This window comes from Pteropus medius, unplaced genomic scaffold (genome assembly GCF_902729225.1).
Source record: "Pteropus medius unplaced genomic scaffold, Ma_sr-lr_union100, whole genome shotgun sequence".
Taxonomy (NCBI): Eukaryota; Metazoa; Chordata; class Mammalia; order Chiroptera; family Pteropodidae; genus Pteropus; species Pteropus medius.
In genome coordinates this window covers 15,445,846-15,461,213 of record NW_024352785.1, presented here as the reverse complement: position 1 = coordinate 15,461,213, position 15,368 = coordinate 15,445,846, and the positions used below count along the sequence as shown (strand labels likewise).

General features: G+C 37.9%; 1 protein-coding gene across 5 annotated transcripts in view; it reads right to left on the bottom strand.

Annotated features, from left to right (window-relative positions):
- Positions 1 to 15,368, bottom strand: part of SNX24 (sorting nexin 24) — a 134,355-nt gene that overhangs the window by 61,872 nt on the left and 57,115 nt on the right. For 3 of the 5 annotated variants that reach the window (XM_039848552.1, XM_039848551.1, XM_039848554.1), the window contains exon 2: positions 3,105 to 3,188. The exons of 1 other annotated variant lie outside the window; for it this stretch is intronic. In XM_039848552.1, coding sequence (XP_039704486.1) covers positions 3,105 to 3,188 — 84 coding nt within the window. Of the gene's footprint in view, positions 1 to 3,104; positions 3,189 to 3,650; positions 3,678 to 15,368 lie in introns of those variants that run through there. One more of the 5 variants, XM_039848553.1, reaches the window with a different exon arrangement.

Genomic DNA, 15,368 nt, shown 5'->3' with positions numbered 1-15,368 from the left:
GTGAAGTCAGTACTCTGTTTATTCCCATACTAAAAATGGGGAAGCTGAGGCACAGAAAGATCATGTGACTTGCTCCAAGGACATGATGGGGAACACTGTGTTTCCAGAGCTGGTATAATTTCTACAACATAGCTCCCACCATGTGGGAACATCATTAGCACAGCAGCATTTGTTTTACTAAAAAATCATGAAAAGAAAGACAATAGGAACTGTATTAGGATAGCAGAAATATGTGTGGGTAAAAATGGGTTGTTTCCTCTAGCCCCAAAATTTTCTGCAGGATTTAGCTTTATAATCTAAAAGATACTTGAAATGAGGAAAATAATGCACATAGGGAAAAAAACCCGAATTTTTCAAAATAGCAGAAAAAAATTCTAAGAAAAGGGTAAACAATTAAGATAATGTTTTCATATTTTAATATCAACAACTATAAAAGTTTGAGAGAAGTAATAACCAATAACTTCGGACAACCAGATGAACTGTCAAATGAGTAATGGTTTTAGTTTCTGCCTCTAAATTAGCCTGACAAGACACCAGGAGGCATTTTTGTGTGTTTGTGGTACATGGAGAAGAGTTATATATCTATTACTCTGAAGGTACAAAGTGCTTGTTAATAGCTCATATACTATTTTTGAATTAACTTGGGGACATTGGTTAAACACTTTTAACAAGTGACAAATACAATATGAAGTGTAAGAAAAATCAGGACACAGGCAAATGAGAAAATTGCATCCACTGCAGAAATAGTTGAATATTTTGGAAAAAAAAAAGGGAGGGAGAGAAAATAAATTTAACTGTACTTAAAGGGAGAATGTAAAATATAAAAACAAAACATGCAAAGCACATCACAAAACACAAATATGGACATTGGGGCACCAAAATTCTAATGAAAGGATGAAGTTGTACAATGTGGCAGCAGTATTCGGTAAAGCCTGTGCATTCTGATTAAATTTTTTGCCCATTTCAATCCTTAACATACAATTTTATAGTCAAGATTACAGATTTATATTTGTTTTTACACCCTACCATTATTTGTACTTAACTGTCATTTTTGTACTTAATTGTCTTTTGCCAAATCTCATAAAACTGCAATGAGGCTAAGTAAGGATTTCTAGCAGCCACTTTCTGCTCTGTAATACATAAAATTAGATAGTGTCTCCCAACTAAAACTCTGCTTCACAAAGTAAGGCTTTTTTTCTATAAGGATATTTTAACAAGGTTACACAACATGGAAAATTGAGAGATCAGAGAATTTCTATTCTTTTAACTCTGGTAGGCCTGGTGATGGAATTTTAAGAATAGCTAAATTAACAGAAATGCAGATATTGAGAGAAGTCCTAAAAAAAAAATCACGGAACGTTTTCTGACTGTGACTATCTAAGAACTGCTTGGAATCACCAGGGAGAGAGGTCCTCTTCTGCATTAGCAAACTGTATTAGAGAAGAGAACAGGGTGAAGGACATTCCACTCCAAGAAGCTTGAGCAGCCTCTTGCTCAGGGCAGGCCTAATTGGCAGTCACCCAGCTGTGCCTCGTGTGGAGTTGTCCCTGAGTATCTAGCAAGGACAGCTGGGTTGTGTCGGGGTCATAGAGAGCTGGGCACTGTCCTGGGAGGTTGGGAAGGAGGCTTGCATGTGACAGGCTGCCTAGTCCAGACTCTGGTCATGGGAGGCTGCGAGGGGGGTGGAATTCTGGTTTCCATCTCACTGTAAGGACATATTTTATGAGGTACCCAGTAGAAATCTCTCGAGAATCTGTTTCCTCGAAAAACAGTAAACATAACAGAATTCCTTGAGAAGAAAGTGAGACCCAGACTCCAGGTTTGTTTCTCTTGGGGACCTCTGGGTTGGTGCTTTCATAAAGTCGGCTGGCAACACCCCTCCTAAATCTGTGCTCACCTGTGTTGTTTCTTTTGGAAGTAAACCTGGATGTAACAAAATTTTAACTGGAGAATTAAACGTAAATTATCCCTTGCCATCCTAACAGACAAGAGTACAGATAACGTAGAGTTCCTCTTTATACCCTATTAGTTTCTACTCGAGACTCTATTCTCCTGGCTTAAAAAAGAAATGGAAAATTTAATTTTAAACGATGCCGAAGAACTTTTAATACAGAGTAAGCAGTAAGCACACTATCATATCATTTATGCACTGACATTTCCCAGAGGATTTAAGAGGTGTTTAATGAAATGAAAAGAATAGACTCTTTCTTAAAATTCTTACTTACTATTTTCCCATCTAATTTCTTACCTAAGTAACAAAAGTGAGGAAATTGAATTATGCCAGACATTTTATCGATATGTGTGCATTAAGGGTATATATATATATTCACACATATAAAATATATATACACACATAGACACAATATGAATATGTATATATCTGAAAGAAAAATGGTGAAATTGCAGTAATTCATACACGGTAATTTTCTGGCCAATTTCTCGAGGTATTTCTAGTTATTAAGGTAATTTCAGCACCCCAATAATTTATAACCTGCAAACATAAAATTTTGGTAGGAAATAAAGTATTCACTCTTCTGTTCTTTACTGACAATTTCTCCAAAATTCAGCTATTCCTTTTGCATTCTTGATTCTTTTATCTAAGACTTTTAATGAAACACCAGTGTTGTAAAGTGGCCTTTACAATTCAATAGAAGGCTGTGAGCCCCCTTTTACATGTTCCCCAAACAGTCTTTGACTACATGTGACATGTATGTTACTTTTGCCAGGTACATGTAAGTATAAGCTGATTTTAAGAAATTTCTTGCTATAAAATTATCATTTGCTTTTTTCTTTTCCTTTTTGTAAAGCCCACTAAGTATATTTTACGGGTGAAATAGGGTCTGGGTCTTACTCTTTCTTAACCTACAACACCCAGCACGGCACACTGCAAACAGCATGCCTTCTAACATCTATTTATGTAAAAGATCTTAACAGAAAACCTGCCTACTCAGAAAGCACACCTGTAAAGGACTAGTTTATTTTAAGATTTTATTTTAAAAGAAGGCATACTGTTCCAAGAACTATTCATGCTCTCAGGAAACCCAGAAAGCAGTCTTAACATGATACTCTCTGCCATATAGAGAAAAGGAGGGGGAAAAAGTTACCTTTTTGTGCAAAGCGTGAAATTCGCTGTACCTTTTCTCAACAAAATGTTTTCTTCCATTCATTAGCACTTCTATCTTAAACACCTAAGGAAAAAATTAAAAAGATTAATTCCACCAGTTTAAAACCCTCAATTGTCTGATGTGGTAAGTTTGTGACCATGATATATTTCATCCCTTTAATTACAGTAGCTGATCCCCCAAAACCCAGAAGGCTCAGGAGACCCCTGGCCCAACAGCCTGATTAATGAGCACTCAAGCAAATGCTCACTAACAAACTGCAGTATCCTCGCAAATGTGTTTAAAGGCAATGGAAACATAAATGCCTTAAAATGCTCCTTAACTTTTTAACCAGAGGATGGTCCTCGAAATTATTTCACCAAATGCAGATGATGGTATTGAGATAAAGGTCGGATGTGACTGCCAGAGTCTGGTAAATATCTCAGGCCTGAGATATGCCCTTACGGGTGTTGCAATGGGGGTGGTGCTGTGTCACTTGTAAGACAATCATGCAAAGAGTAGAGCATTTTAGGTTAATTTCTTCCTAACCTGAATATTCATCTGTAGTCTCAGCTGGGCTTATTCCGCTGTTTGCAAAACAGGGGAAGTGTGGGAAAGGTTCGTTTTCCTGCATGATAGAGTGACAGCTTGTGCTTCCACCTCCAGAAGGTTGAAAGGCCAGATGAAAAGGCTCTCTGGGTGCACTAATTAGTAGGCACTAACATGACATTTTCTTGATTCTTAGGTCAGTGGGTCAAGACTGGGAAGAAGGGATGAGAAATATTGTGAATTGCTCATGAAAACGCAATGTTAAGGTGGGGTGGGGGAAGGGTGCTGGGCAGGAACCAAAGAGAAGGTGCTCTGTTATTTTCAAATTTGTCTTTGAATCCTCTTTTGCTTAGTGAGTTTGTCAACACTGAGATGAAGGAATACTATTCAATTACTTAGTCTAATTTCTTATTTCAACTGCCCTTCGGGGAAAAAAAAACACTAAATTGAAGTCATATGACATGAACAGTGTTAAAAGCATGCTTACTTTACCTCTAAAAAGAACTTAAAGTTAGCATATGAGATATAAGGTCACACACTGTCATTAGAAAAATAGATCCCTATGGTGCTATATTTCTGCCTTATATGTAAATATAACTTTTTTGGAAAGCCAAATATTATGTCATCAAACATCAGATATGTTTGTTATCTTTGTGCTTCTTCAAATCAGAAACAAGATCTGTTGCATGACTCAGTTTAAGAAACCTGCTTTTATTAAATAGTTAAATTTTTACCAATTTAATCAGTATTTTATTCTAACATTTGCTTTTCCAGGTATTCCTCCTAAAAATACTTTTCTTTGGTGAATTCATGAAAATATTTTCTTCTAAAAATATATGCATATGCTTCATACTTTCAGATATACCTACATTATTTTTTAGAAAATAATTGTTTACTAATGCATTAAAGAAAATTATTCTTCAAAGACACTACCACAACTAGTATGAAGAAAACAGCCTGAGAAACACAAACAAAAGAAGCTTTAAGTTGGAGATGTGGTTAATAAGATACGGAGCCCCTTTTGTAGTGTCAGGTCCCAGATTTTAAGCAGGACAATGTGGGAGCAAGGAAAGCAGTTTCCACCTGCTGAGCTGCATGAAATAAATAAGTTATGTTTTGAGTCCAGTTACTTTGGGTTCCATCACAAAAACCAACTCTTCAATTGGCACGTTTGCTGCAGAATCCATAAAAGAAAGTTGAAGATTTGGTAAGGTTCAACCTACCAGGTCACCCCTCAAGGTGCCCCCTCTTGAAGGCCAGGATAAGACACATGGAATGTTGTCCCTTCTATCGACCAGATGGTCCCATTACTAAGTCCCACAGATACTTTTCACAATCACTAAATTCACGAGGGGAGGGGGTGGGGGTGGTATACACACACAGAGAGGAAATTGTGTGATACATTTTAATTCTAGTATTTTTATTACGTTGCCATTTAAAAAATGCACAATATACCTAATGTTAATTTTTTTTTCTTTAAATTCTGGAAAAACATCTTGGAAAGGAAGCTGGTTAATCAGAAATTCCATGACAGCGAGAAGCAAGAAATGGAGTCAATTTAATAAGTCCTATTTTCCTGAATTCAATACCAGACATTTTTTTCAAAAGAGTTTCTGACACATGTTGTCCCTACCGCCTGTAAAACCCTTTTCCTGCTTTGCTCTCCTGGAAAACTCTTAGTAGTTTCCTGTAAGGTGGGGGCAGCACAGGACAAGGTTTGGAAAGCTCAAAGTACAGTATTTGGCATCCATTTTTAAATTTTTTTAATAGATATTTTCTGAGAGCCTACAATGTGCCCAGGAGTTGTTCTAGGCTCCGTGTATTCAGCAGTGAACAAAACAGGCAGGAGCTCAGCCTTCATGGAGCGTACATCCTATCTAGTGAGGAAGACCGACTATAAACATATGAACAAATATGGTGATGTCAAGAAATAAGAAGGGCTCTCTCTCACTGTCTTTGTCTCTCTCTATTGTCACTGTCCTTCTCAGTGCTTTTACTCTGTCTCTCTCACTGTCCTCGTCTATTGTCACTGTCCCACTCTCTGTCTCTGAGAGGAGACCACACTGTCTGTAGAGTGTTATCCCTTTTCTAATAAACTTTCCTTCTGACTCCAAAAAAAAAAAAAAAAAGATGAGAAATAAAGAGGGCTGGGAAGAACAAAACAGCAGGGAAATGAGACAGAGCTGGACAAGGGTGCTGTTTTAGACAATGTGGTCAGGAAGGGCTCCCTGAGCAGAGAGGTGACGAGAGGTACAAAATCTGAAGGGAATATCAGGAAAAAAGTACGTAAGAGTTGAATGAATATGGCTGCCTCAAGAATTTCGTCCTGGGAGTTGGACAAGGACTATTTGTTTCCATTCTTGTTAAAAAATATTTTTTAAAGTTAAGCCTAGGGCAGGATGATTTCTACTTCTGGCCAAGATGGAGTAACAGGGAGCAGATTTAACCTCACACTTTAAACGATTAAAAAGCTGGATAAAATATGTGAAAAAATGGCTCTCAAGACATTGGACATGAGAAAATGAAGACAGTAAGAGATGGGAAACACACAGGATGAGCCCTGAGACTGCCTCAGGCAGAGCCCTAAGTCCCCTAAGTTAGGGAGAGGGAGGCTGAAGCGAGGGGGAGCCAAGATGGTTTTCTCTCCAGCATTCAGGTGAGTCCATGGATCAGTACATAGGACTGGGGAAACTACGCAAGGATGGGAAGAGGTTAGAAAGAACAATTCTCAGAGCATACAGACAAAGTGCATAGAGCCTGTTCCCAAAAGCCAAGACAGAAAACCTCACACTTCATAAGGTATTAGAGTACTGAGAAGGGACTTGCCTTAATAGTAGGCAAAATTAACTGCAGACTGAAAGCTCTTATAGTCCAGTGGAACAAGACTTAAACACAAGACCCAAAAAGAACAAATTGTTTCTGAGTAATTTACACACATGCTGGAATAAAGCTCAAAAATATCTTTTGGAATATAAAAATATGCACCCAACAAGATAAAATTCACAGTCTAGCATCCAATCAAAAAGAAGCAGGAAAATACAACTCATAGTGAGAAGAAAACCAATCCTGAAATGATACAGTTGAAAAAATTAGTAAACACAAGCATTAAAATCATTATTACAAAGAAATTTCTTATATTCAAAAATCCAGAGGAAAGGTTGATCATGTTAAGTAGAGACTTGAGAGATATTAAAAAAGACTTGGACGGCAGGTCTGAGTCTTTTTGACAAAATCAACAATGTCTGTGATTTAACAAAATACTTTTCGATGGAATGAGTACCAGATTAGAGATTGAAGAAGAAAAGATTAGTGAACTTCAAACCCTATCAATAGAAACTGTCTAAAATGAAATACGGAGAGAAAAAAATACCTACAAAATAAATAGAGCATTAGTGAACTATGGGACAACTTTGAATAGCAACACATATGTGTAACTGGAGTCCCCAGAATAAAGAAGAGACGGGGGACACGGGTTGGAAATAAAGAAAAATATATTTGAAGAAATCATGACCACTATTTTTCCAATTTGGTGGATACTATAGACCCACAGATTCAAGACCAATGAACCCAAGCACAAAAAACACGTGAAAAAAAAATCCAAGGCACATCATAATCAAATTGTTAAAAACCAATAAAAAGAAGAAAATCAAAAAGCAGCCAGAGAAAAAATGTGATATTATGTAGAAAAAGAAAAGTTTGATGACAAGTTTCTCAAAAATTTCTGTAACCAAGCTTATGAGTGAGTCAACGCACATATACTTCATTTGTTTTAACTTAGTAGAGATACGTTCTACGTGAAATATCATGTATAAAGTAAAACGTACGAGTAAAAGCCAATCAAATATTTAATCGTTATTGTAAAAGCATTTAGGTACTTCTTCCCAGTCAAATAATAATAATAATAATAATAATAATAGCACCAAAAACAACAACAAAGACTTTTGCGGTACTTATTAAGTGCAGGCACTTCTGCTCCAAGCTCTTTCCCCATAATCGTCACTCATTTAATTCCCATGACAACCCCATATGAGATAGGTACATGTAAGGAAACTGAGGCATGAATTAAGTAACTTGCCCGTAAAAGAGCTGTATTTTGAATCTGGCAACTTGGTTCCTGAATCTGCCTTCTTAACCAGTGCACAAGACTGACACACAGTGAACAGACTCCCTTATGCAGTCCCATTCACTGGAGAAACCGAACACCTGGAAGGGGGAAAAACGGGGCAACATGCTAGAGTGATGACAATGCTTTTCATCCATTCTCCTCCCAAGGTTCTGTCCTCTGGGGGAACTTTGCAGGAACACGGGCTACTGGCAGGTGGTGGGGGCGGGGGCGCGGCATACAGTCTTTACCCCTATTTGGAGCCTGTGCTCCTTCTCTAGTGAACCAGAACATTGATCTATACACAAAAAGCATACAACTCTCTAGGGCAGGAGGACTTTTTAAAATAAATTACTAAATCTGTACTGTTCCAAATACTTGACTATACATGAAAATATAAGTAAACAAATGTACACACATTATATAATTATAATATTAGAAATATTAATTATCGTGCTGTTTCTAGAATCAACCTATACAGCATAGAAGACAATTATTTTTATAGAACAGTCTGTAAATATTTTAAACCTTGTAAAAAATCATGGCATAACTAGCAGAAAACTGGAGATGAGTGGGAGAGGAAATGGGTGAAAGAAAGTAAATGTGGTACAAATTTTTTCATCTTATATAACTGAAAATTGATTAAATGGTTAAAGTTGCAAAGTAACAAATAGGAAAGTTATAATGTTAATTTTTAAATGATGAAACTAAAATCATATAGCTAGTGAAAATTAAGTGTGGAGGGGAGAGAAACACTGGCGTGCAGTGAACTAAATTCTTATTTCAAAGTAGAGTGACAATAGAGATTTTTCTAAGACTCGGACATCGAGAAATAGAGAACACAGGCATGCTATTTAGAGTTATGGTACTTAAAACAAATCAGCAAGTTGTCAACCTCTGATTCTGTAAGGTACCAGACACATTTTATTTTTCATTTTATATATTTATGTAGTGTTGAAAATTTTTCCATGTACAAGTATGACTTTCAGACATCCTAATAATGACATAATCCCTGCTAAATGTTTTAGCTTTAAATATCTCTAGTTACAAAGATTTTCTTGAGTTTTTTGATATTTATAGGATTACATGTTTTCAGTCTAAACCCTACTACTGATTAATTTTAGCTGCAGCTCCTTCCTTGACTGATTATTTGATTATGAAAAGTCTCCATTTTTCTTTTCCTCTTAAACTGTATCTATATGACACAAAACCAATCAATCAATTCAGGATGAGTGGAAAAATGCACTCAAATACATCAGGTCATACATGTGGATTGGCTAACATAGTTTTTTTTATTAGTCTCAATATCACAGAAGCTTCATTTAGATTTTCTATAAAATGTAAATACCGCTCCTTTGATTATGAGTTGTTGTGGCAATAAATCACACATGTTAAACAATTAAGCATTCTAGAAGGTAGGTACTATATGAGCTTTATTATTCTCTCTTACGATCTGCTTTGAAAGAATGAAAAGAGATCAATTTTATCTGTATTACTTACTAATTTGAGCCAATCTAAATATCTTTGAGCCATAGTATCTTAATTAATAAAATAAGAATGATAAAATGTTGTCTACTATATTAGTTTGCTGGAAAATAAATGTCTTGGTGCTTTGTATGAGGCTTTGGAATGGAACAAATCATTACTAATTATGAAGTGGTAGACAAAGTCTCCGGCAGGAAGGACAGAATGGTTCTCACGGGATAGCCTTCCTCACAGACTGCTTCTTAAGGAAGGGATTTGTGGTTGAAATAGCTTGTCATATGAAGGAACAAAAAAAATCCATCATTCTTCTCTCATGCTACTTAGTTACAGATTGTACCACCTCATCGCAAGCTTATGGCTTCAGCAAAAAGGAAAATCTTCCGCCTGCCCCCAAATCTTCAAGAATCTGCCCAACTCATCAACTCAATCTTGTTTTCCACCGCTCTCCTGGAGGAGCCAATCACAGCCAAGTCCGTCCTTATTTCCCCACGCTAGGCATCGACCTCACAGAGTATGGTCACCAACTGCAGTGCTTCTGCTCACGGGCAAGCCTCTCTAGGCCAAGGAATCCTATCCTGTCCTCCTTTCAGCAGTCAGATGAAATTCCACCTCCGTTCCAGAGACTGTGGAACTTCAGCCGTCACTGTCTTCCATACCTCCCCTTTAAACAGATCATCTAAGTGGCACGATTATATTATTTAAAGTGCAGTCACACTCTCTAATTTTCAGCAAATGTACTACTATTGACTATTTCATATCAACATGTTTTATGCATCAAATAAACTGGAATTTTTGAATAATTTTTTTAGGGAAAAATTATCATCAGGAAGAATCTACACTGATGTTTTGGGAAAGCATTTGCAATATAATACTAATTTAAAAAGCAGGATAAAATATTTTATCCATACTATACTGCTGAATATATAAAATATGCATAGAAAGATTATGAAGAAAATAGGTCAAAATGATGCCTGAGTGCTAGAATTACAAATTACTATAATTTGTCTCTATAACCTATATTTTTCATGAGAATATATCATTTTTAGAGGGAAAAATTTTAATCAAATGTCTGCCTTCTAAAGTAGATGTAATACGTGATGATTATTCATTTTTTAATACAACTATCAAGTTCTAATGAAATTCATTTATGTATTTCCACAGATATTTACTGAGCATCTGGCATTAATAACAGCAGTAGCAGTACATTTTAACTGTGCTTCGTAGTGTTCAAAGCACTTTCATTTATTAACTGATTAAATCCACAGAAGACCCTATCTATGATGTAGATACTGTTATTATTCCCACTTCATATGTGTGGAAACCAAGGCATAGAGACTTATATAACTTAAAGGCACAAGGCTTCTCAGGAGTCGACTTATGAACCCCGACCGTGTGGCTCCTGAGTCCACAATCTTAAGTCCTATAATTCTATAAATATGGAAACAATGGTGAGCAAACCCAGAGTCCTAGCCTCTATGGTGCTTACACACTAGAAAGAGAGATATTAAGGAAGTAGTCAAAAAAAATATCTAATTATGAGACATGATAAATACTATAAAGGGAAAGTATAGAAAGCAATCTGAGCTATACTCAACATAAAATGCTTACTTTTAAAAAGTTATCTGAGTGCATAAGGATCAAGATTTGCTCTCAGGGGCCAGGGAAGCTCCCTTTCAAGAGCCGATGTTTCAAAATAGATCTACAGTGAAAGTAAGCGGAGGAAGGGCAAGCACTGTAGGCAGGACACATGCAAAGGCCCTGAAGCAGAAGGTGGGCGGATGGAGACACTGAGTACAGTACAGCCAGCCTGTGTGTGGGGAGCACCTCCGCAGGAGGCTGGAGGGGAAGCAAAGGGCTAACTCCATTCAACTCCTCATCAAGGGTTCATTGCCTAGCACATGCCGGGTTCCATTCTAGTCACTGGAGAGACAACAGTGAACACCACAAACAAAGATTCCTAACAAAGTTTTCTGGCACTAAATGGAAAGGGACAAAGACGATCACACCAATAAATGCGTATTATCTGACAATAAGTGCTACAGAGAAAAATAAATCAGGGGAATGAGGATAAAGAAGGACTGGATGAGAGCACGTAGCGCTATTATGTGGGCTGGTTGGGGAAGGTCTTACTGATATCGGCTTGTTTGAGCAAACAGCTTGTATTCGTTTTCCATTCTTGCTGCAACAAATACAACACCCATTTATTATCCCACAGTTCTATAGGTCAGAGGTTCAGTATATCTGGCTGGTTTCTCTGCTTCGAGTCTTACTGAGCTAAAATCAATGTCCTGGCAGGGCTGGGTTCCCTTTGGTGGGTCACTGGGAGAACAGCTCCCCATTTCCTTTCTATTGTAGGACTGTTGTCCCTGTCTCCCTGCCGACTGTCAGCTGAGTGCAGTTCCCACTTCCAGAAGCCATACATTCCCTGGCTCGTGTCCCCACTTGCTCCAGTTTCAAAGTCAGCAACAGCAGATAAAGTCCTTTTCATGTCCTGTTTCCTCCAACCTACTTTTCTGCGACTCATGTGATTATACTGGGCCATCCAGATAAACCAAAACAGTCTCTGTGATCTCGAGGTCCTTAACCATAACCACCTCTATTAAGTCCTTTCTGCATGTAAGGTACCATATGCACAGGTTCTGGGGATTAGGATGTGAACATTTTTGTAGGTCCATTATTTCTTTTACTATAGAGCTGAGGGAAGTGAGAGTATCTGGGGGTGGGGGTGAGGGCCCAAGCAGATCAAGGTTAAATGATTGACATGTTTCTGGGCCTAGAGAGATCAGGAGGGAGAAGAGTTAGGATAGGTCTGAGTGGTGGTGGGGGGCGGGGGGTGGGAGATGAGGTGAGTGAAAGGAGAAACAACAGGACAGGCTAATAATTGGATGTGAAGGGTTTTTGTTTTGTTTTGTTTTTAAAAATGGATCAAATATAATGATGAGGCTTGGGCTTGAGCAACCTGAAGGATGGTGGTGCCTGTCACTGAGCTGGGAAGACTGTGTATCTACCAGTCTATGAGGGCAAACAGGAGCTCATTACTGGCTATGTTAAGTTTGAGATGTGTTTTAGACATAAAGTGGAGATGCTGCTGAGTAGGACTGAATTTTCAAGTCTGAGGCTTAGAGAAAAGTCTTAGCCAGAGATATATATTTGGGAATCATCACAGTGTGAATGTAATTTAAAGCCAGGAGACTAGATCTGATCATTTAGGAAGAAAAGTTAATTTAGAGGTCTTGAGATTATATTAGGGTTTATGGTTTTATCATTTTAGCATTAAGAAGATTTTTGCTGCATTTTAAAAGCCCTCCTCTTCCAAATTAAACTTCTCTAGCTCCTCTGGCTGTTTTTCAGATGATTTGGTCTTCAGGATTTGTACTATTGACCACCTTCCGGAAAAAATATAGTTTGTCATTGTTTCCCCTAAGATGTTGAATCCGAAGAGTTAAGGAAATACAGGCATTCCCCAAATCCATAGGTGAGGTAGTTTAAAACTCAGTATAGATTTTCTCACAGAATCAGTATAAAAGATGGGTTGAAAAGATTTCAACCCATAAGAAAACCCTATTTGGCCCATAATATGCACAAATTACAATACTAATGTTATTATTTCACCCACCGGATTTGCAGTATAACACAGTGGTTGAGTTCTAGCTCTTAAATTGCCTGAGTTTGAATCTTGTGTCTTTTATTGCTGTCCTCTGGGCTCCACTAACACTTTGTGATTTGGGGCAAGCTATTTAAATTTTATAAACCTTAGTTTTCTTACCTATAACATGGAGCTTATAATGGTACTTTTCAAATAGGTATGTTGTAAAGATTAAATGTGATTATCCACATAAATAATTTACCGAATCATCTGGCATTTAGCAAGAATCCATATAATGATATTAATACTAATATCATTATTAACGTCCAGTCACTGCTACAACTGTTCATCAGCACAGGGGAGAGAAGACTTGCTGGTGGAAGGAGATGATGCCACGTTAAGAGTAATTTACTGATCACATCCACCATCTCCACAGGAGAGACGGCACTTCTCTCTCCATCACCAGAGCTGGATGACCCTGCAGTGCATACGTGCACTGAGCTCCCGCACTTGCCTCTGTCAACACCCACTCAGAACCCTGTATTCCTGATGAGGCGTGACCAGCACCTAAGATCCAATGGAATCCTGACTTCCTTCAGTCTTAGTTTAAGATTCCAGATCTGCAATCTGTATTTAGCTAAATGTTTTTGGAAGCCACATCTTCCTGCTGGCATGATGCCCTTCACGTCAAACAAAACCCCCGGGTCCTCCCCAAGAGTTCCTGAGCAGGTGATTTGCAGAACTGAGGTCAGGCTTTATAGAATCTGTTAAATACCACCAAGTCAGTTTTCATCCATCATACGAGCATGTTGAAACTTTTCTGAAAACTGATTTTGCCATCTACGTCATGAGCCAGCATCTTTCCCAAGCGTTTGTGTTATCTGAAAATATGAAGTACTTTCCTGCATCCAGGCCCAAGATCTCACTTCCCAAGCTGCCAGTTTATCTCCCTGCTCCACTCTTGCCCTTTACAATCCTTTATTCAATCACGCAACCCCCCCTGCTTAAATGCTTCCAGTGGATTTCCAACATCCCTAGAACAAAAACCAAGCCCCTACCCCAGCCCACGAGGCCCTACACCACCCAGCTGCAGAGTGCCTACCTCTCCTTCTTCATTTCCTAACACACCCCTCTTATTCACCGTGGTCCATTCGCACTAGCTTCCTTTCTGACTGTCAAATACATCAAGCACATTCCCAACTCCAGGTTTTTGCAGTGCTTTCTCGTCTACCCAGAACGCTTCCCCTCACTATGTTCAATTGCTATTCCAGGTCACCTTCCCAAAGAGCCGTTATCTAACCATTCTATTAAAGATAGACTCTAGCCCCGATCATTCTCTATTTCCAGGCCTGGCTTTTTCTTCTTTGCATTTACCATGGTCTGCCACTAGTGTGTGCACACACACACACATACACACAGACACACAAAAAGGTTGGTTGGTTGGTTGGCTGGTTGCCTGTATCTTCACTAAATTATAAGCTCCTTAAGGACAGGAACCTCATCTATTTTGTTCATGCTATAGCCCCGCTGCCTTAGACAGCACCTAGCAACAAAGCAGAATGAATCCAGGAAATAAATGAGGAAGGAAAGAGAGAAAGAAAAAGTGAGCAAGTAATTAACAGCAGATAACATATTAGGAAGAACATGACCATGGTAGCCGAGCTTAGCAGTCTAACTTATAGTGAAAGAGTAAGAGTTATGTTTACTAGAAAGAACAATCAGGAAATTCGACATGATAGAGGCAGACTGTGCAGCATATGATGGTTTCTTGTAGAAAATGTGTTGTATTTGGTCAAAAGAATACTGTTCATGAGGGCCTGAAAGCTATGAGAAAAACTCCGTAATATAGCCTTTTAATGAAAAAGAAACTATCAGTCTTAATACAATTCTGGAGAAGCTACTAATGGTACAAAGAGTGCCAGTCTGGAGTTAGATACACAAAATTACTAGCTGTGTTTTCTTATAAATGTTGCTTATTCACTTTGAGCCTTAGTTTCCTAAGCTGTAATATGATAATATGTATTTCTTAGGGCTGGTGATGGAGTAAATAAGGCAAGGTATATAAAGCACTTAGCACCCAGCATGGCATATGGTTGGTACACAGTACATTCTAGTATCTACCTGAATATCACCGGGTTGCTCACAAATCTAAATGGAATCTAAAGCTATTAATAGTCTTTATTTCCCTAACACACCATGAAATACTATGAGGTGCTATGCTTATTTCATTAAAAAAATATTCTCTAAAAACATATGCAATTCAAAAGACCAAAAACTTTAAGGTACTTATCATTCCCTCCCTCCCCTCATATATATATACATATATATACACATACATATATACACATACATATATACATATACATACATATACACATACATGTATACACATACATATACATGTATATGTAGATAGATAATTACTATTTTTAACCAAAAAAAGTACAGAGTAAGCTTGGGTGGCTGAGAATTATTGGTCTCATTCATGATGAGTCGGACTCCTTTCTACAGGCATCAAGAAGATGTGATCTAAGATTCTACTGTG